Source organism: Cyprinodon tularosa, unplaced genomic scaffold (assembly GCF_016077235.1).
Source record: "Cyprinodon tularosa strain WSP-4 unplaced genomic scaffold, ASM1607723v1 ctg538, whole genome shotgun sequence".
In the NCBI taxonomy this organism is placed as follows: domain Eukaryota; kingdom Metazoa; phylum Chordata; class Actinopteri; order Cyprinodontiformes; family Cyprinodontidae; genus Cyprinodon; species Cyprinodon tularosa.
This window is the reverse complement of record NW_024039272.1, coordinates 366,025-391,486: the sequence shown is the minus strand read 5'-3', so window position 1 is coordinate 391,486 and position 25,462 is coordinate 366,025. Positions and strand designations below refer to the sequence as shown.

At 41.0% G+C, this 25,462-nt stretch overlaps 1 protein-coding gene across 1 annotated transcript; it reads right to left on the bottom strand.

The window, feature by feature from the left end:
- Nucleotides 1–11,166: 11,166 nt before the first annotated feature.
- cmtm7 (CKLF-like MARVEL transmembrane domain containing 7) lies at nt 11,167–24,788 on the bottom strand. The gene is made up of 5 exons (XM_038304550.1): nt 24,585–24,788; nt 16,478–16,654; nt 16,218–16,316; nt 16,034–16,109; nt 11,167–12,356 (listed from the first exon to the last, which is right to left on the bottom strand). The coding sequence occupies exons 1-5, from the start codon at nt 24,693–24,695 to the stop codon at nt 12,343–12,345; spliced, it is 477 nt and encodes a 158-aa protein (XP_038160478.1). The 5' UTR covers nt 24,696–24,788; the 3' UTR covers nt 11,167–12,342.
- Between the last annotated feature and the right edge of the window lie 674 nt (nt 24,789–25,462).

The window sequence follows — 25,462 nt, the reverse complement described above, 5'->3', positions numbered from 1 at the left end:
TGGATTTCACTCAGTCGGCACATTTATTCATATCTTTGCAAAGAGAGAACAGATCATCAGCCTTTATGGCACAGCAATCAGCCCTGTTCTGCTAGAGCAGCGTTCGTTCCTCCTTACTGACAACAATGGAAAGTAGTCAGAGTCAAAACAAATTAGACACTTTGGTTAAACAGCAAAATGTTATGAATAAACCTGAGAAAGAATCTGGTTCGTTATGGGAAGAAGGTGTGTCTGGTCTACAAACACCATCCTGCAGGGAATGATGTGGCCTTCAAGGTGAAACAGACTGACTTAAACTTTTAAAGTGAGTAGATAGAATAAATTAATATATAATAGAAGAGAAATCAAAATTTTCTGACAGCATGGATGTTTAAATATACGCATCTGTTTGTTAGCGAAGGCTGCAGGAAACTATAGTTTATCTTTATTTAGAAAATATAGATGTTGTGTTTGTTCCTGTTGGAACAGTGCAGATTGACCCTGAGGTTCTGGTACCGATCCACTTTCAGGCCACATTGGTTAGTGCCTGGCCACCTTTATTAAAATGTTCTGGCTACGCCTCTGGACACACAGGAGCTCTTTCAAACTGGGAACCGTTTCATCCACAACACCTGTCCCATCAACCAGGAACCAGAAATACTTCCCAGGGAGGGATTACTTTAGTTACATTACTCCATCTGTAATAGAGTGACTATAGGACCAGTTTGATAAAACACTATTTTATACAATATATATAATTAGGGGGTCCCCGCTCCATCTCACCATCAGTTTGGGGTCCTTGGCCTGGAAAACGTTGAAGATGCCTGATCTAAAACATGAAAACAGCCAGAAGAAACTGATCTGAATGGTTTTAATAACACTTATCTGCCCCCTATGGCTCGTTCAGGCAGATTATTAATCTAATCCTCTCAGATTATAATTAGGACTTATTTTATTTCACTTCACTGCCTCATTGTGTTATAAATGTTTCAGCGCAGATTTTGGACACTGCAAAAACCATCTAGAAATAAGTAAAAATGTCTTAAATTAAGTGTATTTACCCTTAATTTGAGCAGGAAAATAAGATGATTGCCAATGGAATGAGTAATTTTGCTTTTAAAATAAGATAATTAGATAATATGCACTGGAAATAAGACAATGCGATTGTTTTTATTTTAATTTTATATTGTCTTGTTCTATTGGCAAAGCGTCTCACTTACCTCCTCAATTCATAATAAATAAATAAAATTCAAAAATAAATAAATATTTTAACCGGGTTTGTTCTAGAGCTGCAACTAATGATTATTTTGCAAATGATTAATCTGTTGATTATTGTTTCGACTGATAATCGGAAAGCCAAAGGTTTATTAGAGAAGAGTTTCTGATAAATTAAACCAAGTGAAACTGAAACTTTTCCTCTTGAGGAGTTCTAGAGGGAGCAGATTGACAGAAGAAAATGTTTATTATCTTAAACGCTAAATATGTGTTTATATATATATTTACAATTTGGATATAATTCCTGCTCTAAGTAGGTCGTTCTGTAAAACTAAAGGCAGGTTTTAGAGGCTCTATACTCCAGTAAAAGGAAAAGTCCGGTTATATTCAGAATTCTACGGAAGAGGATTAGGGCCACTGAAGAAGAAAAAAAAGTAAACTGATTTTTAAGTTTTATTTCAGTTTAACGTGAGAAAAAAAGTCAGAATTCTGAGAAAAAAGTCAGAATTCTGACTTTTTACCCCATACTATATTGAAATAAAAAAATAAAAAAAATCAGTTTACTTTTTTTTTTTTTTAGTGGCCCTAATCCTCTTCTGTAGAATTCAAACTTCTGGAAGTACTTTAAATATGAAAGTTTTACATACTGTTCAATAAATGATGAGTTTTAATTAAGAGTAATTTTAATTTAATGGCAGGAGGGAGGTAAAAATGGCCGCTCCCAGACCGTGATCGTGACGAAAATATTTTTTTTTTTTTACTGATTAACTCTAAATTCATGAAATCGCTGCAAATGTTTTATTTTCAGGTATAAATAATGATCCATTGATTATTCCTTGCTGAGCGGACTTCTCCTTTAACAATTAAATTATTATTTAATTAAAGATTGTTTCAATAATCAATTAATCATGATTAATCTGATAAATAGTTTCAGTCTTACTTTGTTGCTGTAGAAGCTGCCATGAAGAAGAACTCAGTTTTTCTTTGTTAATCCTCCACAAACAAGTAAAAATGAGTCCAAATAGTTGTAATAAGACTTTAATTCAAAATCATAACAAAAATAAAACACAGAACAGACGTCATGTGACATTTTGGTGATTTTAACATAAAACTGGAATCTTCTAAAACATCAGAATCATTTCATCCCAGCAGCACCTCGTTCTTCAGGTTCTGAACTATTTACACATGAACAGAACAATAAGGCACTTTGGAGAACCGCCTAATCAAAGGGAACCATCGTGGCGTTCAGGTCCGCTGGGATGAACATCAACACGGGGAACCAGAACCTTGCAGAAAACGAGTCCAGTTACGGTTCTGAAGAATAAATCCCAGTGGATGAGCTCATCCTCCCTCAGCGTCGCCCTCAAAACAAAAAGGATGATGTAAACAGTCGTGTTTGGACCGGAACCAGAACAGTTTGTGTGACAGAATCGTTGTAAACAGGTCGGGTGGATTTCATCCATGCAAAAACATCCAGGCAGAAATATCAAAAAGGTGAAAAATGATCAATAAGAACATCTAAAGAACACATGAAAGATAAAAAGGTTCAACCATACAAATACAAAGTCTTAAAAAAAAAAAAATCCAGTGATTCAGGTCAAAGAAAAAAACAGAAAACTGCAGAAAGTTTGATCAAATCCTCGCGGCGCATCAGGAACAGAAAGGCGAAACGCAAACACGGATCAGCAGCGAAGCAGCAGATTTACAGCCTGAGTGAAGGAAGCAGATCCTCACAGGAACATCTGAGACAATCATTACATCACAGCAGCTAAAAGACAGCAGAGTGCTACAGATCCGGACGCTGTGTGTGACGTTTTCAGACGGTTAATTCAGCAGAAACGCTCAGCTTTCCTCAGAGACGCCCAGCATGTTAGAGCTGTTAGCGATTTAGCTTCAAGACGTTCTCCATTAGACCCAACAGTAGTAGTTCCCTCTGCATGATGTTTCTGATATACGCTGGTGAAGATTCTAGGTCATCCAGGTCAGAGTCATTCTAATAAAACTGTTTCAGACTTTGAAGACGTTTCTCTTCCATCCAGGAAGATTTTTCAGTTCAAAATGTCAGAAATAGCGTTTAGTTCCAGGTTTTATCCAGCAGCCCAACAAAGCCTGGTTTTAGTTTAGAAAACATGCAGATAGAAACGGATGAACGGGTCCCCCCCTTTGGAATGGGGGTCATTAAAGGGAATTGTTGGTCTGGATGAACAGGTGAGGTCTTCTGTTCCCCTTTAAAGGGGTTGGGGCTGCGATGATAGCGGGAAGGAATCAACTCTATCGCTGCATTTTAGGTTTTTGTAAGCTGAAACCTGAGGTTGGTTTTTCTTTTTTAAAGCCGGGCGTATTTTTTTTGCACTTTTGAGGGCGACTTTCCACTCGTGTGAGAATTTTCCGATGGGGCCGACTTTCAGCCTGATGGTGCGTGGTGTAGTGAACAGGGGGTAACGAGGGGCGATCGTAAGGTCGGGAGAAAATCAAACACGTTTCAAATTCGGCCGTCGTAAGGTGGGCAAACAAGGATTCTTCTTCTTCTTCCTCTCAGATGTAAACCCAGCATCATGGCGGGGGTGTAATGAGTTAAATGGAGTTCTTTCTGTCAAACTGACAGACCGTAGTAGCCACGTTAGCTCAGCCATGTCTTTGTCCAAATATGTCGTCTCCTTTTCTTTTTAGGGCTTTCAGCACTAAATCGCCCAAATATCCAAGGCAGCGCGTTTCACTCTAGTGAGCTTCATGTTCCTCTGCTACTGGTTTGGCTTCCAGATAGACGAGTCCGAGTAGCGCCATCTCACTGCGGAGCTGAGTCCCACCTGGTTTTTAGACGTAGAGTGAGCAGGTAGATCGCATCAGAGCGTCGTGCTGAACATACATCGTGAGCTGTATCATTGCAGCATGCAACGATTGAAAAGAATCGAACAGTGTAAGCCCGACATAACACAGATGGCTTCCTTCACGCCCCTTATGGACAAAGGAAATTCATTGGAGGACATGAATGTTCACAGTTTGGACAAGGAAGACAGGTGGTTTGAGAGGGACGTGAAGGAAGCCATCTATGTTAAGAGAGAAAATCAACTTAGATTTCAGCTTTCAAAAACCTCCAAAGCAGCGATAGAGTTGATTCCTTCCAGGAGAACAGAAGACCTCACCTGTTCATCCAGGCCAACTATTCCCTCTAACGACCCCCCTTTCAGAGACATAGACAGGTATGGGGCATTGCAGGCTAACAAAGAAGCCAAACGACCCCCATTCCAAAGGGGGGGACCCGTTCATCCGTTTCTATTTGCATGTTTTCTAAACTAAAACCAGGCTTTGTTGGGCTGCTGGATTAAACCTGGAACTAAACGCTATTTCTGACATTTTGAATTAAATCCTGGATGGAAGAGAAACGTCTTTAACGTCTCCATTGTTTTTAATTTTCTTTTTTTGGGATGATTCTGTAACTTTCAAGCTGTGATTGAAATGTTTCTATTGTTGTCAGGAACATCAGCAGAGGAACCCAGACAGCAAACAGCCGTCACACTGGGAAAAAGATTCATAAATTATCTCCTTTACCCTTAATTTGACCGGCTAAACGAGACAGTTTGCCAATGCAATGTATTTTTACTCATAAATAGGAAATTAAATCATATCCACTTGAAATAAGACAATGCGAGACCTACCTCAGTTGACGAAAAATTATTTTAAGAAAAACTGATTTAGATTTTCATTTTTCGCAGTGAATTCCGGAGCGTTAGCGTCACACACCGGGTCAGAGCTTTAAGGTTCGCACCAGAATGAAGACAACAGTCTGTGGTTTAAACATCAGTTCAGTAAACTCAAAATGTCCAAAAACATTCAGTTTGATACGATTATAAGAAGGGAATCCTTGGTTCTGTGCTCTGTGTCACTTCAGAACAAAAACACGGTGAGCGCCAACGCGTTCTGTTCAGTCATGCTACGTTCAGACCGAAAGCAGCAGCAGCAGCAGAAACGCACGTACTGCTCATTTTTAATGCTTCGACAAGTTTAGTTCTGATGCGCGTCTGAAGCATCTTCACAGCTCCAGCTGTGTGGTGGTAAAGTGGGTCTGATGCGCGGTGGGCGGAGCTACTCTATCCTTTCTTTGCCTGGAACAATGGCAGCCATATTTGCTGTGATCAGCGGGTAAAAACGTAGTTTAAATGTATTTTTATGTGAGAAAGTTCACCTGAAAACTCATCCAGATTACCATCCTGCCTTCAAATATTATTTCTCTAAGAGCCGCTCAGACATGGGCGGTTCTAGACAGGAGCCAATGGGGGCCAGTGCGCCTGTAGATCATGTTATGGCCCCTGTACTGAAGATGAGAAAGGATCCCAGTTTTTCACCTGCTAAATGTTTATTTTTTTTTTCAAAAACAAATAAAAAAAAATAGTTGAATTTATCTGTTTTTCTTGAGGTCTAATTTAGATTTTATAGAAATCAGTCATTTTAACTTAACTTTCAACTTAAGTCAAAAATATATAAAATTCCTAAATTATGAACGTATATTGACCTAATAAGACCTGGAGTTTTAATTAAACCTAATTGAATAGACTTATTTGAATCCCTTTGTTTTTTATTTCATACTTTTCTGTTCCCCCATGAAAACCCACTGGCCCCCTGGAACATTTGGTCTACAACCGCCACTGCGCTGTCACTGGGAATCCCCAGCAGCAGCTGCCTCAGGCCCGCTCGCCTCTTGGGGGTTTTCCCCTACTGTCGGTGGCGGCTTTAAGACGTTTTTCATGTACGTTATCCAAACTGCAGGCAGCAGGATAATAAAAGCCAACATATTCTGCCGGCAGGTTTCTACATTTGAAGTTAATTTAGGCGTTAATAAACTGTTTCAGAGGAGTGATCATAGCGCTCTGCATCAGCAGTGCTGTGTCTGACTCCCTGCCAGCTCCCAGATCAGCTGCTCTGATTGGTTGATGAGGCGCGTCCAGCAGCTAAAGGTCAATTTGAACATTTTGATGCACCTTGATGCGCGTCAACCATTGAAGTTCTAGCTCCAGTATGAAGGGACAGAACAGGGCCCATCGGTCTGTAGAGGCGCCGCCTCGTAACCTGGGAGGTTTTCGGTCTTTAACGAGAAAACATGGAAATGTTATTAGCTCTTAATTGAACGACTTATCAGTGTTGATCAAAGCTATTTTACTTTAGTTTTATTCTGACTTAAAACTAAAACATTAGGGCAGTATGATCACAATTTAAAAGCCTCAAAATGCTACTTTTGCTGCTTTTTTTCACAAAATTATATGAAAAATACACGAAAATGTATCCTTCAGTTTCAGAGTAAAATTAAGCTGAAAAAGTTCCTCAACAGAGCTGAAAAAAATGATACGATTTCACTAATTTAAGTTTGATTTAACCCTCAGCAGGTTACTGCTATGCTAATATTAGCCTAATATGGCCAAAGCTAGCCTAGCTCAGGGTAAAACTAAAAAAAATCTTCATCAAAGGGGAATAGTTTTTGGCACAAGTTTTAAAACATAGTTAAATACCATTAATTTAAAAAATGTTTAAAAACTAATTTAAACTTAGCTATTTTTTATATTCAGAGAGCTTTAAAAAGCTTCTGACTATGCTAACGTTAGCCTCTGTGCTAAATTAGCTTTGGCTAAAACAGAATCAAAGGTCGATGGAGTATAAGAATCATACTAGGATATTTTTTATGATAATAAACTAAGAAAAATAAATGTATAATATGGAAATACATTTAGATTAATATTAGAGTAAAAAAATAATATAAGAAAAATAAAAGTTTAGCAGAGCAGTCAACAAAGATCAAACAAACTGCAGCAAAACATTTTTACTGCTACAAGAGTTTAGCTAATATAGGCTACTTAGTTAATCTGGTAATATGCTGTTAATCTGATATTACAACTTTACAAGTAAAGTTACAACTTTTTTCATGTAATGTTACGACTTTAACGCCGTAAATTTGCTAATATTTTCTTGTAAGGAAGTTTTTTCCATTTCTCATTCTGAGGACTCAAATCTTATAATGTTACCATTTCATTCAAATTTAAATTCCAACTTGATTCTGTAAATGTAATGATTTTAATCTTGTAATTTTACAGCTTTAGACTTGTAATTTTATGAGTTTAAACTTGTGACTTTACTGCACTAACCCCATAGTTTTAAAATTTTTTAATTCTTTACTGTAGTTTGACTTTAACCTGGTTATTATCCAATTTTAATCTTGTACTTTATTACTTTAATATCATATTATAACCAATTAATTTTGTCAATATAACCTTACTCTCATAATATTATGACTTTATCTCGTAATTGTAATTTTATGTCTTTATTTTAGTAGTATTCAATAATTATTATTATAATGTTCAGTTTTTATTCCCACTGATTCAATAATATGACTTTTTTCATAACTATATGCCTTCAGTTTTGTAAAACTATGACTTTATTTTCAAATCTAACATTTTATAAATAGAAACGTCTTATTTTAGTGTTTATATGGCGTCAGAATTCTGCCAAAAATCCACACAGGCAATAAATCCTCCAACGAGCAGCTTTGCATCATACAGACGCTCATAAACGTCTCCTCATGCGCCTGTTTATCGTGTTACGTTTGTAAACACAACACCACGCTGCCCCAATACGTGCTTTCCTCCCTCCTGCTCGCGTCTGGACCTTATCGGTGCGCTCCTGTCAACTTTTGTCACTTTGAAGGCGTTAGCAACCGGAAAAAGCAACCCACTTGTAATAAGATACTTTTCAGGTTGCGGAGGTAACCTGCGTAAACTGTTTTCCCGTTTCCAGCTATAATTTGAGCAAGCAGAAACTATCAGGCTATTTGACCAGAACTTTTTTTGTAGATGTCCTATAACCCTTTTTAAGAGACGCCCTGCAGCCAATCAGGATCCAGTATTTATCCAGAACATGTTATAGCTAATGAGAACTTTGCCTACAAACTTCCAACTCTTTAAGAAAAGCATGTCGCTACACGATCTGTCCCGGAAGCACGATCCGTCACGGAAGCACGATCCGTCCTGCGCTAACAGATATACATCTGGGTGTCCATAAATAATATAATTATGGTAGTAAAATTACTTATTTCTATCCTTAACTCTCTACAGAATGCTAATACACGTCTTCAAAAAAATGTTTTATGAATTTTCTGAGACAATTTTGATGTTTTTCCCATTTTCATCAATCAAAAGCTTCTCTGCTGTCATCATGGCACACGCTCAGAGCAGTAAATTTGATTAAACCATGTTTATCTGCATTTTAGTTGTTTCTTTCTTTAGATTACGCGCTATATAGCATAATCTTAACATGAAAGGAAAACATAAAACTCAAAAATGTTTAATTTCAAAGCTGATACACTAGAAAAACGATCTAAAAATAGGTAAAAAATGTCTTAAATTAAGTGTATTTACCCATAATTTGAGCAGGTAAATGAGAGATTTTGCCAATGGAGTTAGTATTTTTACTCTTAAAATAAGATATTTAGATAATATGCACTTTAAATAAGACAATGCAAATGTGTTTTCCTATTTTAAATGTAAATTGTCTTGTTCCATTGGCAAAATGTATCTTTTACCTCCTCAATATAACAACAAATGCACTTATTTTAAGAAAAAAATGACTATCCACATTTCGATTTTTTTCCAGTGTAAAAGTTAGCTCCTGGAAGTAGCGTAGCATCCCATTTCCGGTGCAGATCGGGAACAGATGAGGGATAAAACAGGATTTTAAGGCATTTATGTTCTCAGGAAATACACAACTGACCTTTAACACATCATATTTTAGTACACTTAATATTTTTGGGGCGGGATTAATGTCGTTTAGGTCTTTTTAACGGGACAGAACGGGTAGTGACAACACAGTTAGCCTAAAGGAGCTTTGCTAGTAGGAGGAAGACCACAGCCTCAAGAGGCGGGATTTCCTGAAATGTAACCAATCAGAGAAGGGTTGTTTTTTCGCGGGGGTAACGCCTTCAAAGTGTCAAAAGTTGACGTGAGCACAAAGGAACGGGTCCACACCAGAGGAGGAGGGAGGCTGCATACGCACAGAGAAGGAACAAGCCTTCTTGTGTCGGATAAATTGGGGCCCTGAGGTTCTCTATTTGCACGTGTAACACGCTAAACATGCGCGTGAGGAAAAGTTTATGAGCGTCTGTATGAAGTAGGAGGATCTGACGCCATATATTTACTTCTGTTTTCACCAGATCTAATCCTGTTCAGGATGTTTGATAGATTAGGATTAAAATATGTGATAATTAATTTACTATTCTGCAAGGATGTTTCTATTAGTGCTTTGGAATATTTATAAAACCAATTTAAAAAAAACTTTAAATCAGATAAGTCATGTACTGCTGCTGATCAGTATTTTTTGTTTTATGTGTGCACTGGAAAAATGATCTAGAAATAAGTAAACATTTCTTAAATTAAGTGCATTTACCCTTGATTTGAATAGGTAAATTTGATAATATGCCAATGGAATGAGTATTTTTACCCTTAAAATAAGATAATTAGATGAAATGCACTTGAAATAAGAAGATCCAATTATGTTTTCATATTTTAAATCTAAATTGTCTTGTTCCATTGGCAAAATGTCTCTTTAATCTCCTCAATTTAAGAAGAAATGCACTTATTTTAAGAAAAAATGACTCATCTAGATTTAGATTCGTTCCAGTGTGGAAATCATCGTACACAGATTAATAAAACGAGTAGAAAGGCAGATTATTCTAACATGCAGGATTATAGCACGACGCGATACGAAGATCAGAGGTATTTTGGAGGCTCGGTTTGTGCTTCAGCTTTAAAGCTTCTTTTCTGTTTTTCTGACTCACTGTTTTTCTTTTCATTGAACATCAGCAGTTCGTCCTTTCAGCCAAATTCATGCGATTATTTTATATTTTCCAAAGCAGCCGGTCTAGATCTGTTGAGGTAGAGGCGCCTCGTCGATGTGCTTCTTTAACTCATGCCTGTATTTCTTTTATTCATGCAGAAATTAATTTACATATTTGGAAACCTGAACATTTCAGATAATCTCTCATTAAATCCTCTGAATTATCTTTGTGCTTATAAATTATTAATCTGTGCAGACAGATTTCCACATTTTCTGGTTCCTGCTCCTAAACATCAGTGGTTCCCAGACCTTTCTAGCTGCTTGGGCCCCAACTTTGGTTCCCAGGAAAGTTTTAGCGCCCAGTTCGCCCAGTTTAAACCCAAATTTATTTTAACTAGTTACACTAGAAGTAAACTCCAAATTAAATAGAAAAAAAATATATCCTCCTCTAAAATTAGAAAACAACCACTTTTTAAGTTTAGTTTAAATTTTTACATTTTTTTTTAATCATATATTAAAACTCAGCTCAGCGACTGATTAATTTAAAAAACAGAAAACCTCTTAAATGGATCATTGATTTAATTTCTTTCCCCCATTAACATGTTTTTTCATTTTAATTCTGCCGTCTTTGGTTCTTTATCACATTACAGTGAATTTTAAATAATTTCTATTAGCTTAAAAGAATAAATCCTATTAGTCTGAAAGAAGATCAACCTGATAATTAAACGTTTTAATAATAAAACATATTAATAATTTTCTGCTAACTTTCTGCCCAGTTTGCAGGAACGAGTTTAACGGTGTAGCTCCCAGATCTGCTTCCTGCCAGCGACGCTACATGATTGGCTGAACGTTGCCACATGATGTGAAACATTGTGGTTGCCTAGACAACGATAATAACATCACACAGCGTCATTGTGCCGAGTCGGGAGCTTCTGTAGCGTTAGCGTGTCTAATGATGAAGTTTTACCTGATTGATATGAAAAACTGAAAAAAATCTGCTTCTGGTGAACAAAGTAACTGTTAGCGCTGTGGCTAGCTGTAGCTAACAGGTTAGCCTCTTTTAGCTTGCTCAGTTAGCCATATTAAGCTACACTACTTTTAAATTCATCTCAACAGCAACCGTTCGTTTTCTACACATAGAATAACTGTTTAATTTGGCTAAAATCTCTATGAAAGTCTTTTTGTCCTCCTCTGTCCTCAGATCTGAATAAAAAGAATAAAAATAAACTTGTTAAATAGCAGAGCTCAGTCTGTCTTTCCTTCCAGACGTACAATGATTGTTTTCTACTTTCAGCTACTTTAGATCGCAGATGAAATGTAAAATAATAGCAAATAAAGGGAATAATATGTTGAGATTTTCCAGAAGAGATGAGCAGGTCTGGCAATGTTCAGACCAACAGCAGCTGCATGGCGGCGGCCATATTGGGAGGGTAAACCGTTCTGAAATCAAACAGGAGGAGGAGCTTCATCAGGAACCGTCTGCTGTGATTTTATGGACCATAAATCCGGTTCCTGCTGAAACCGTTTGGACCTCCAGACCTCAGCACGTCTTTCTGTTCTGGTGTCGTTCTCAGAACCAGGTGGATCTAAACTGTTTTTCCATCCAGTCGTAGGTCAGGCTGTCTCCTTCCAGCCAGGGTGGCTCCCCCTGCTGGAGGAAACACAGGTTTCGGTCCAATCGGAACACAGAGGGACACGCCCACTCAGCTCTGGATGGTTCTGGAGAAGCTGGACCTGAAGGTTCTGTCCAACATGCTACAGAGAACAAAGGAGACGGTTCAGTAATGTTCCTGATCCAGTTTCTCCTGGATCGCTCTGCGGTCCTGTCTGCTGGTCCAGATGGAAAGATCCTGAACCCACCGCCGGTTCCTGTTCCCCTGAACCTGCTCCTGCCTGATGTTTCCCCTCCAAATATGGTGGACGGGTTAAACAGTTGATGCCAATCGTTCTGAGAGCCAGCGTCCAAACCTGCTTCTCTGAGCTTAAAGCCCCACCCGCAGGACGGTTCGGATCAGAATCCAGAAAAACAAGCAACCAACCAGAGGAAATGAGACAATCTGCGGCTGAGGTTCTGGGTTTATGGCGCGGCCAGGAGGTTCTGCAGATTTTAGATGTCAGAGGATGGAAGAAAAAAAAAAAAAGTCATGCGTTTTGTGACACAGAGCACCTACAGCTCAGAGGATTTTACTGTGACAGTCTGACCCGTTTGGACCCGGAGCAGAGTTTCCTTTTAGCGCTGCAGCTTTTTTAATCCAATCAGGTTCTTTATCCAGGTGGTTGCCGGGCAGAAAACTGACCAGAATGCAGCTGCTTTCTTCATGACGCGTCGTTCTTTTACATGGAAGCACCTGGAGAGGCAGAAAAGCATGATGGGAAAATAAGACGAGGTCATCTCAGCTGAGTTCTAACTTCCTGTTTATTGCCTGATGGACCCAAAGGTTCCAGCAGCAGCACAGAGCGTTTCTGCCTAGATCAGACTCTACGTTACTCTGGTCTCCAGCCGAGGTCAGCAGCTCCGTCTTAATACGCGATTTCACATCAAACTCAGAAATTAGGCTACGTTCACACTGCAGGCCTTAATGCTCAATTCCGATTTTTTCATGAAATCGGATTTTTTTTGCGTGTCCGTTCACACTTCCAAGTATATGCGACTTGTATGTGATCTACTGTGTGAACTGAAAGCGTTCAACCGAAGTGTCCCGCATGCGCACTCGAGGACGCGATGACGTCACATGTAGCAAGCGTCCTCAGTGTTTGCGGAAGTAAACATGACTCGTAATACCGCAGCGTATATTGCGTTCTTTAAGTCCTTCTCCAACAGGAGCAGGCACATTACGAACGGAATCTTTTTAAGAAGATCAAAAAGAAAGAGAGCCAGGTTCCGGTAAGACCCTTCGAGTTTGGTCTGAATCGAGCTATCTTTCCAAATATGAATTAGGTCAGCAACCTCACTTTCTCTCCATTGACTGCTCTCTGTGTTATCTTCCGCAATGGTTGTTAGTTTTTCCCGCCTCCGCTTAGTAGGACGCAGATTAGTAATGTTTAGTAACATTTGTCAAGTATCAATGACGTGTAGGTCGGATGAATGCGACCTGGCCGTACAGACACAGGTCGCATTTGAAAAGATCAGATACGTATCGGATTAAGGACCACATATCCAAGTGGCCTGGGTCGCATTTGAAAAAATCCGATCTGTGTCGTTCAGACTGTCATAAAAAAAATCAGATACAGGTCACATATGGGCAAAAAAATCGGAATTGGGTCACTTCAGGCTGCAGTGTGAACATAGCCTTAGACTTAAAAACAAATTCAAAAGGACAAATTATTTAAATAAGCGCTGCAAAGCAGAAGACCTCCAGACCAACAGGGGGAGACATCATCAATTCATGTGATACTAAGAGATTAAGAGGCATTAACTCATAGCTGCTATAATTGGGCACGTTTCTAAGGCATAAAGTTGGAGGTAATAACGAAAAATATTATTTCCATAATACTTAACCCTCTCCAGGCAGATGTTGCAGATTTGCAACTTAGATTTGCTACTTAGCTAATTACTCCACATCCATATTTTAAGAGCTTTTGTTACTCAGAAGTACAACAGAGGGACTTAGTTGTGCATTTGCAAAAAAACAGTTTCTCTCCAGCTCACCAGATGGCGCTGTTGATTCATTTTCAACATGGCTGAGTCCATTTTCTAAGCACCAATTTCATATCATAGCAGTTTTCTAAGTATCACTACCAATTTCTATTATTTTGAAATCAATACTACATCAGATGAATCATGAATGTGTTTAGATATGACACATGCCAATTAGTAGATTTTATCTCCTCTGGGTTTTTCACCAGAGGCATCTCGATTTCAACGTTGTGGATTTGCAACGTGTGCCCAAACAGGTACCAATAGATGGTACATGCTTTATCTACTAGTTTGCCTATATTTTGAGCAACAGTTTAACAGAAACGGCCTTCTCAAGAGGTTTTGAGATGTCAGTGGAGAAAAAATTTGAGAAAAAGTTGTTTTGTTTTGTTAATTTTTTGTTTGTAACATTCAAATAAAGTTAACATTCATATCAGATTCAGTCTCGAGTGATAATTTACCACTCCAGGCCATTGTTGCAAATCTGCAACATCCCAGAATTCATTGCATGTGAAGGTCTCTCTCTTGTATATTACTACCCCATATGATCATTTTCTGCAAATATCAGATTTTTCCTGCAACTACAACTTAATTTGAGCCTGAGAGGGTTAATAATATTTACTAGGATGTCCATCTGTTAGTGCTACTGAATTCCAAAATAAGAGAAAATTTTGGGACTTTGTTTCCAAGTTTGAAGGCGTTTCATTTCCAATCCAAAATAGCTGAAATACACTATATTGCCAAAAGTATTTGCTCACCCATCCAAATTATTGGAATCAGGTGTTCCAATCACTTCCATGGCCACAGGTGTATAAATTCAAGCACCTAGGCATGCAGACTGTTTTTACAAACATTTGTGAAAGAATGGGTCGCTCTCAGGAGCTCAGTGAATTCCAGCGTGGAACTGTGATAGGATGCCACCTTTGCAACAAATCCAGTCGTGAAATTTCCTCGCTCCTAAATATTCCACAGTCAACTGTCAGCTGTATTATAAGAAAATGGAAGTGTTTGGGAACGACAGCAACTCAGCCACGAAGTGGTAGGCCACGTAAACTGACGGAGCGGGGTCAGCGGATGCTGACGCGCATAGTGCGAAGAGGTCGCCAACTTTCTGCAGAGTCAATCACTACAGACCTCCAAACTTCATGTAGCTCAAGAACAGTGCGCAGAGAGCTTCATGGAATGGGTTTCCATGGGCGAGCAGCTGCATCCAAGCCATACATCACCAAGTGCAATGCAAAGCGTCGGATGCGGTGGTGTAAAGCACGCCGCCACTGGACTCTAGAGCAGTGGAGACGCGTTCTCTGGAGTGACGAATCGCGCTTCTCCATCTGGCAATCTGATGGACGGGTCTGGGTTTGGCGGTTGCCAGGAGAACGGTACTTGTCTGACTGCATTGTGCCAAGTGTAAAGTTTGGTGGAGGGGGGATTATGGTGTGGGGTTGTTTTTCAGGAGCTGGGCTTGGCCCCTTAGTTCCAGTGAAAGGAACTCTGAATGCTTCAGCATACCAAGACATTTTGGACAATTCCATGCTCCCAACTTTGTGGGAACAGTTTGGAGCTGGCCCCTTCCTCTTCCAACATGACTGTGCACCAGTGCACAAAGCAAGGTCCATAAAGACATGGATGACAGAGTCTGGTGTGGATGAACTTGACTGGCCTGCACAGAGTCCTGACCTCAACCCGATAGAACACCTTTGGGATGAATTAGAGCGGAGACTGAGAGCCAGGCCTTCTCGTCCAACATCAGTGTGCGACCTCACAAATGCGCTTCTGGAAGAATGGTCAAAAATTCCCATAAACACACTCCTAAACCTTGTGGACAGCCTTCCCAGAAGAGTTGAAGCTGTTCTAGCTGCAAAGGGTGGACCGACGTCATATTGAACCCTATGGATTAGGAACGGGATGTCACTTAAGCTCATATGTGAGTCAAGGCAGGTGAGCAAATACTTTTGGCAATATAGTGTAGCTTTGAGTGGCGCAAACTTGGCTTCTTCTGTGCAACGCCTCATACCTATGGGGCATTGCAGTTTAACAAAGAAGCCAAACCACCCACATTCCCCCCAGTGGGCCTCAGCAGATGGCCGCTCACACTGAGCCTGGTTCTGCTGGAGGTTTCTTCCTGTTCAAAGGGAGTTTTTCCTCTCCACTGTCGCTACAAGCATGCTTAGTGTGAAGGATTGGTGAAGAGTCAATGAGTCGATGCAATCAGCTGGTTTTCCTTAGATAGAAAACTTTGAATCAATCTGACTGGATGATCTGGTGAACTGGAAAGTGACCTGAGATGACATGATGTGAATTGGAGCTATAGAAATAAACTGAATAGAATTGAATTGATGGGGGAGGGGTTAAATGTAAAAGCAGATGTGGATGGAGGTGGGGGCCTACCAGGAGGGCCGCAGGCGATGCTGTAAGACGTCCAGAGATTAACGACCATCAGGAACGTCGCTATGAACCCAAACACCTGCAAACAAAACACAGAAGTCACAGAAGCCGCATTCGCAGCAGCAGAAGGTCCAGAACCAGAGACTGAACGCCAGAGGAACCCAGAACCGCCCGGCGAGTTACGCACCGACGCCACCACCAGCGAAGAAACTCCTCCGCATCCCACAGCGGCGGCGGTGGAGGCGATGAAGAGCAGGACGGACCCCACAGAGTAATGGAAGAACTCCTGAAGCACAGAAACACAGCGCATTAACCGGAGGGTCCGGTTCTTAGAACCCGATCCGACAGGAAGACGGCTACAGAACGCACCTCTGAACCTTTACTGGTGCAGTAAAACAAACGGGTTAAAGAAAAGCAGACATTAAACTGGACCAGAGCAGAACTCACCGTCAGCGGCCAGTTGATGCACGGCATCCTGGTCTGCAGCCGGAACAGGTGCATGAGGAAGAAGATGAGGAAGGCCACCAGGAACCACAGCAACACCACCTCAAAGAACTGGAGGGCGTGCCAGTAGGGCCAGCCGCCGGCCAGGCAGACGCACACGAAGGCGATGAGCAGAGAGAGCTGGAAGGAGGAACACGGATCGCTTTGGATCAGAACCACAACATAGAAATAATAAAACCAGATGAGGGCTGAACCGCATAGACTGGATCCAGAAACAACAGAAACGCTCAATCAGCTCTGCTAACAGCACTGATTGATCATTCCTCTAAATACAGAGCTAGATCAGCTAGAGTCAGCATACTAAGGTAAACAGACCGACATACCCAGTCAGAGTGACATACCCTGTCTGTTAATGATAGATCTACAGCCTGACAACATGTCAGAGCGACATACCCTGTCTGTTAATGATAGATCTACAGCCTGACAACATGTCAGAGCGACATACCCTGTCTGTTATTGATAGATCTAGAGCCTGACAACATGTCAGAGCGACATACCCTGTCTGTTATTGATAGATCTAGAGCCTGACAACATGTCAGAGTGACATACCCTGTCTGTTAATGATAGATCTACAGCCTGACAACATGTCAGAGCGACATACCCCGTCTGTTATTGATAGATCTAGAGCCTGACAACATGTCAGAGCGACATACCCTGTCTGTTAATGATAGATCTACAGCCTGACAACATGTCAGAGCGACATACCCTGTCTGTTATTGATAGATCTACAGCCTGACAACATGTCAGAGCGACATACCCTGTCTGTTATTGATAGATCTAGAGCCTGACAACATGTCAGAGTGACATACCCTGTCTGTTAATGATAGATCTACAGCCTGACAACATGTCAGAGCGACATACCCCGTCTGTTATTGATAGATCTAGAGCCTGACAACATGTCAGAGCGACATACCCTGTCTGTTATTGATAGATCTACAGCCTGACAACATGTCAGAGCGACATACCCTGTCTGTTATTGATAGATCTAGAGCCTGACAACATGTCAGAGCAACATACCCTGTCTGTTATTGATAGATCTAGAGCCTGACAACATGTCAGAGCGACATACCCTGTCCGTTATTGATAGATCTAGAGCCTGACAACATGTCAGAGCGACATACCCTGTCTGTTATTGATAGATCTAGAGCCTGACAACATGTCAGAGCGACATACCCTGTCTGATAATGATAGATCTAGAGCCTGACAACATGTCAGAGCGACATACCCTGTCCGTTATTGATAGATCTAGAGCCTGACAACATGTCAGAGCGACATACCCTGTCTGATAATGATAGATCTAGAGCCTGACAACATGTCAGAGCAACATACCCTGTCTGTTATTGATAGATCTAGAGCCTGACAACATGTCAGAGTGACATACCCTGTCTGATAATGATAGATCTAGAGCCTGACAACATGTCAGAGCGACATACCCTGTCTGTTATTGATAGATCTAGAGCCTGACAACATGTCAGAGTGACATACCCTGTCTGATAATGATAGATCTAGAGCCTGACAACATGTCAGAGCAACATACCCTGTCTGTTATTGATAGATCTAGAGCCTGACAACATGTCAGAGTGACATACCCTGTCTGATAATGATAGATCTAGAGCCTGACAACATGTCAGAGGGACATACCCTGTCTGATAATGATAGATCTAGAGCCTGACAACATGTCAGAGCAACATACCCTGTCTGTTATTGATAGATCTAGAGCCTGACAACATGTCAGAGTGACATACCCTGTCTGATAATGATAGATCTAGAGCCTGACAACATGTCAGAGGGACATACCCTGTCTGATAATGATAGATCTAGAGCCTGACAACATGTCAGAGCGACATACCCTGTCTGTTATTGATAGATCTAGAGCCTGACAACATGTCAGAGTGACATACCCTGTCTGATAATGATAGATCTAGAGCCTGACAACATGTCAGAGCAACATACCCTGTCTGATAATGATAGATCTAGAGCCTGACAACATGTCAGAGGGACATACCCTGTCTGATAATGATAGATCTAGAGCCTGACAACATGTCAGAGCGACATACCCTGTCTGATAATGATAGATCTAGAGCCTGACATGTCAGAGCGACATACCCTGTCTGTTAATGATAGATCTACAGCCTGACAACATGTCAGAGCGACATACCCTGTCTGATAATGATAGATCTAGAGCCTGACAACATGTCAGAGTGATATACCCTGTCTGATAATGATAGATCTACAGCCTGACAACATGTCAGAGCGACATACCCTGTCTGTTATTGATAGATCTAGAGCCTGACAACATGTCAGAGCGACATACCCTGTCTGTTATTGATAGATCTAGAGCCTGACAACATGTCAGAGTGATATACCCTGTCTGATAATGATAGATCTACAGCCTGACAACATGTCCGAGCGACATACCCTGTCTGTTATTGATAGATCTAGAGCCTGACAACATGTCAGAGTGACATACCCTGTCTGATAATGATAGATCTAGAGCCTGACAACATGTCAGAGTGACATACCCTGTCTGATAATGATAGATCTAGAGCCTGACAACATGTCAGAGGGACATACCCTGTCTGATAATGATAGATCTAGAGCCTGACAACATGTCAGAGCGACATACCCTGTCTGTTATTGATAGATCTAGAGCCTGACAACATGTCAGAGTGACATACCCTGTCTGATAATGATAGATCTAGAGCCTGACAACATGTCAGAGCAACATACCCTGTCTGTTATTGATAGATCTAGAGCCTGACAACATGTCAGAGTGACATACCCTGTCTGATAATGATAGATCTAGAGCCTGACAACATGTCAGAGGGACATACCCTGTCTGATAATGATAGATCTAGAGCCTGACAACATGTCAGAGCGACATACCCTGTCTGTTATTGATAGATCTAGAGCCTGACAACATGTCAGAGCGACATACCCTGTCTGATAATGATAGATCTAGAGCCTGACAACATGTCAGAGTGATATACCCTGTCTGATAATGATAGATCTACAGCCTGACAACATGTCAGAGCGACATACCCTGTCTGTTATTGATAGATCTAGAGCCTGACAACATGTCAGAGGGACATACCCTGTCTGTTATTGATAGATCTAGAGCCTGACAACATGTCAGAGCGACATACCCTGTCTGTTATTGATAGATCTAGAGCCTGACAACATGTCAGAGTGATATACCCTGTCTGATAATGATAGATCTACAGCCTGACAACATGTCAGAGCGACATACCCTGTCTGTTATTGATAGATCTAGAGCCTGACAACATGTCAGAGTGATATACCCTGTCTGATAATGATAGATCTACAGCCTGACAACATGTCAGAGCGACATACCCTGTCTGTTATTGATAGATCTAGAGCCTGACAACATGTCAGAGTGATATACCCTGTCTGATAATGATAGATCTACAGCCTGACAACATGTCCGAGCGACATACCCTGTCTGTTATTGATAGATCTAGAGCCTGACAACATGTCAGAGTGACATACCCTGTCTGATAATGATAGATCTAGAGCCTGACAACATGTCAGAGTGACATACCCTGTCTGATAATGATAGATCTAGAGCCTGACAACATGTCAGAGTGACATACCCTGTCTGATAATGATAGATCTACAGCCTGACAACATGTCCGAGCGACATACCCTGTCTGTTATTGATAGATCTAGAGCCTGACAACATGTCAGAGTGACATACCCTGTCTGATAATGATAGATCTAGAGCCTGACAACATGTCAGAGTGACATACCCTGTCTGATAATGATAGATCTAGAGCCTGACAACATGTCAGAGTGACATACCCTGTCTGATAATGATAGATCTACAGCCTGACAACATGTCCGAGCGACATACCCTGTCTGTTATTGATAGATCTAGAGCCTGACAACATGTCAGAGTGACATACCCTGTCTGATAATGATAGATCTAGAGCCTGACAACATGTCAGAGCAACATACCCTGTCTGTTATTGATAGATCTAGAGCCTGACAACATGTCAGAGTGACATACCCTGTCTGATAATGATAGATCTAGAGCCTGACAACCTGTCAGAGCGACATACCCTGTCTGTTATTGATAGATCTAGAGCCTGACAACATGTCAGAGTGACATACCCTGTCTGATAATGATAGATCTAGAGCCTGACAACATGTCAGAGCAACATACCCTGTCTGTTATTGATAGATCTAGAGCCTGACAACATGTCAGAGTGACATACCCTGTCTGATAATGATAGATCTAGAGCCTGACAACATGTCAGAGGGACATACCCTGTCTGATAATGATAGATCTAGAGCCTGACAACATGTCAGAGCAACATACCCTGTCTGTTATTGATAGATCTAGAGCCTGACAACATGTCAGAGTGACATACCCTGTCTGATAATGATAGATCTAGAGCCTGACAACATGTCAGAGGGACATACCCTGTCTGATAATGATAGATCTAGAGCCTGACAACATGTCAGAGCGACATACCCTGTCTGTTATTGATAGATCTAGAGCCTGACAACATGTCAGAGTGACATACCCTGTCTGATAATGATAGATCTAGAGCCTGACAACATGTCAGAGCAACATACCCTGTCTGTTATTGATAGATCTAGAGCCTGACAACATGTCAGAGTGACATACCCTGTCTGATAATGATAGATCTAGAGCCTGACAACATGTCAGAGGGACATACCCTGTCTGATAATGATAGATCTAGAGCCTGACAACATGTCAGAGCGACATACCCTGTCTGTTATTGATAGATCTAGAGCCTGACAACATGTCAGAGTGATATACCCTGTCTGATAATGATAGATCTAGAGCCTGACATGTCAGAGCGACATACCCTGTCTGTTAATGATAGATCTACAGCCTGACAACATGTCAGAGCGACATACCCTGTCTGATAATGATAGATCTAGAGCCTGACAACATGTCAGAGTGATATACCCTGTCTGATAATGATAGATCTACAGCCTGACAACATGTCAGAGCGACATACCCTGTCTGTTATTGATAGATCTAGAGCCTGACAACATGTCAGAGGGACATACCCTGTCTGTTATTGATAGATCTAGAGCCTGACAACATGTCAGAGCGACATACCCTGTCTGTTATTGTTAGATCTAGAGCCTGACAACATGTCAGAGTGATATACCCTGTCTGATAATGATAGATCTACAGCCTGACAACATGTCCGGGCGACATACCCTGTCTGTTATTGATAGATCTAGAGCCTGACAACATGTCAGAGTGACATACCCTGTCTGATAATGATAGATCTAGAGCCTGACAACATGTCAGAGTGACATACCCTGTCTGATAATGATAGATCTAGAGCCTGACAACATGTCAGAGGGACATACCCTGTCTGATAATGATAGATCTAGAGCCTGACAACATGTCAGAGCGACATACCCTGTCTGTTATTGATAGATCTAGAGCCTGACAACATGTCAGAGTGACATACCCTGTCTGATAATGATAGATCTAGAGCCTGACAACATGTCAGAGCAACATACCCTGTCTGTTATTGATAGATCTAGAGCCTGACAACATGTCAGAGTGACATACCCTGTCTGATAATGATAGATCTAGAGCCTGACAACATGTCAGAGCGACATACCCTGTCTGTTATTGATAGATCTAGAGCCTGACAACATGTCAGAGTGACATACCCTGTCTGATAATGATAGATCTAGAGCCTGACAACATGTCAGAGTGACATACCCTGTCTGATAATGATAGATCTAGAGCCTGACAACATGTCAGAGTGATATACCCTGTCTGATAATGATAGATCTAGAGCCTGACAACATGTCAGAGTGATATACCCTGTCTGATAATGATAGATCTAGAGCCTGACAACATGTCAGAGCGACATACCCTGTCTGATAATGATAGATCTAGAGCCTGACAACATGTCAGAGTGATATACCCTGTCTGATAATGATAGATCTACAGCCTGACAACATGTCAGAGCGACATACCCTGTCTGTTATTGATAGATCTAGAGCCTGACAACATGTCAGAGGGACATACCCTGTCTGTTATTGATAGATCTAGAGCCTGACAACATGTCAGAGCGACATACCCTGTCTGTTATTGATAGATCTAGAGCCTGACAACATGTCAGAGTGATATACCCTGTCTGATAATGATAGATCTACAGCCTGACAACATGTCAGAGCGACATACCCTGTCTGTTATTGATAGATCTAGAGCCTGACAACATGTCAGAGTGACATACCCTGTCTGATAATGATAGATCTACAGCCTGACAACATGTCCGAGCGACATACCCTGTCTGTTATTGATAGATCTAGAGCCTGACAACATGTCAGAGTGACATACCCTGTCTGATAATGATAGATCTAGAGCCTGACAACATGTCAGAGTGACATACCCTGTCTGATAATGATAGATCTAGAGCCTGACAACATGTCAGAGTGACATACCCTGTCTGATAATGATAGATCTACAGCCTGACAACATGTCCGAGCGACATACCCTGTCTGTTATTGATAGATCTAGAGCCTGACAACATGTCAGAGTGACATACCCTGTCTGATAATGATAGATCTAGAGCCTGACAACATGTCAGAGTGACATACCCTGTCTGATAATGATAGATCTAGAGCCTGACAACATGTCAGAGTGACATACCCTGTCTGATAATGATAGATCTACAGCCTGACAACATGTCCGAGCGACATACCCTGTCTGTTATTGATAGATCTAGAGCCTGACAACATGTCAGAGTGACATACCCTGTCTGATAATGATAGATCTAGAGCCTGACAACATGTCAGAGCGACATACCCTGTCTGATAATGATAGATCTAGAGCCTGACAACATGTCAGAGTGATATACCCTGTCTGTTAATGATAGATCTAGAGCCTGACAACATGTCAGAGTGACATACCCTGTCTGATAATGATAGATCTAGAGCCTGACAACATGTCAGAGTGACATACCCTGTCTGATAATGATAGATCTAGAGCCTGACAACATGTCAGAGTGATATACCCTGTCTGTTATTGATAGATCTAGAGCCTGACAACATGTCAGAGTGACATACCCAGTCTGATAATGATAGATCTAGAGCCTGACAACATGTCAGAGTGATATACCCTGTCTGTTATTGATAGATCTACGTATTTGTTAATTGGGAATCAGAATTTTATCAGATTATATTCATTTTTTTAAATAGTTTCCCATTTTTATATCTTCGAAATGTGTCTAATCTACCAGGAGATTCTAGAGCCTTCATGCTTCCCTCTGGAAGGATGAGCTGATTGTTATTTTCCAGCAGGACTTGATACCGACCCAAACCGCCAAAGGTACCAAAACCTGCTTCTCTGATTGGCCAGAATGAACCCTGACCAGAACCCCATAGAATATCTATTGGTGTTGCACCGATACCGGTACCAGTACCAGGCGGGGCCCCGATCCAGCACTAAAATGGTGGTATCGGTATCGGCGAGCACCAACTAATAGGGCACCGATACCATTTTGAGAGCCAAAAGTTCTCAAAATGAGCCTGGTTCTGCTGGAGGTTTCTTCCTGTTCAAAGGGAGTTTTTCCTCTCCACTGTCGCTACAAGCATGCTTAGTGTGAGGGATTGCTGAAGAGTCAATGAGTCGATGCAATCAGCTGGTTTTCCTTAGATAGAAAACTTTGAATCAATCTGACTGGATGATCTGGTGAACTGGAAAGAGACCTGAGATGACATGATGTGAATTGGAGCTATAGAAATAAACTGAATAGAATATAGATGACTGCCAAAAATATTTCACATTCATTAAATATTTATAAATGTTTGCAATCCAAATATACAAAATAAATAAATACAAATTTTAGAAAATAAGATCTGTAAACCCCCACAAGCTTAAAGTTCCTTCACTGACAAATCTTGAGATCACATTAAAATGTGGAGAAGCGCGTGAATGGGTCAGTGTGCGGTGCGGTGCGGTGCGGTGCGGGACCCTCCCCGGTGAACCCCGCCTTAAAGCCCGCTCCGTGTCGGGACTCACCAGCTGGCCCATCTTCAGCAGCCCCGGGATGGTCCGGCTGTATCCCAGGTTGAGGAGGCTTTCCCCGGAGGAGCAGCCGGTGGTGCTGCTGGTGATGACGGTGTGGGACATGCTAACAGCTTCAAGGAGCCTAATAATGTTTTTAGCCGAGTTAGACCGCAGCAGCAGCAGCAGCAGCAGCAGCAGCGCCGTCAGTACAACCACAGCCTGTACCCCGCTAACAAGCTAGCAGTGACACGCGCACACTTCCGGGAGGACCTTCACAATAAAAGCCAATGGTTTCCTTGGTGTCCTGCTGAAAGGACCCCCCAACCCCACCCCTTTTTCTTTTTTTCTTCTTTTTTTTTAGGAAATCTAGTGCTGCCTACGGAAGAAGATTAGGGCCACTGAAAAAAAAAACGAGTTAACTGAATTTTAAATTTTATTTCAGTTTAACAATGGGAAAAAAAGTCAAAATTCTGACTTTTTTATTGTCAGAATTCAGTCAGAATTCTGAGATTTAAAGTCAGAATTCCAAGATTCCAGAATTCTCAGAATTCTGACTTTTTTCCCATACTAAGCTGAAATAAAATGTAAAAATCAGTTAACTTTTTTTTTTTCCACTGGCCCTAATCCTCTTCCATAGCTGCTGGTATTTACGGAACAGGATTAGGGCCACTGGGAAAAAAACAAACAAACAGATTTTTAAATTTTATTTAAAGTATAATATGAATAAAAAGTCAAAATTCTGACTATAATCAACGTAAAAAGTTGCCTAATTACATCCTTTTCCACCTATGTGTTACTGTTCCTCCTAAATAACTCACATCTTGCTCCCATGTCTCTTCCTCCATGGTGCCAATCTACATTAATATGCACATTTCTGAGATTAAAGTTTT

Excerpts from the sequence above, each read along its gene's own strand:
- cmtm7 (XM_038304550.1), bottom strand. The coding sequence starts at position 24,695 with ATGTCCCACACCGTCATCACCAGCAGCACCACCGGCTGCTCCTCCGGG. Across the intron at positions 16,317-16,477 it reads GCATCAACTGGCCGCTGACG|GAGTTCTTCCATTACTCTGT; the intron begins GTGAGTTCTGCT and ends TCTGTGCTTCAG. Across the intron at positions 16,110-16,217 it reads CTTCGCTGGTGGTGGCGTCG|GTGTTTGGGTTCATAGCGAC; the intron begins GTGCGTAACTCG and ends TTTTGTTTGCAG.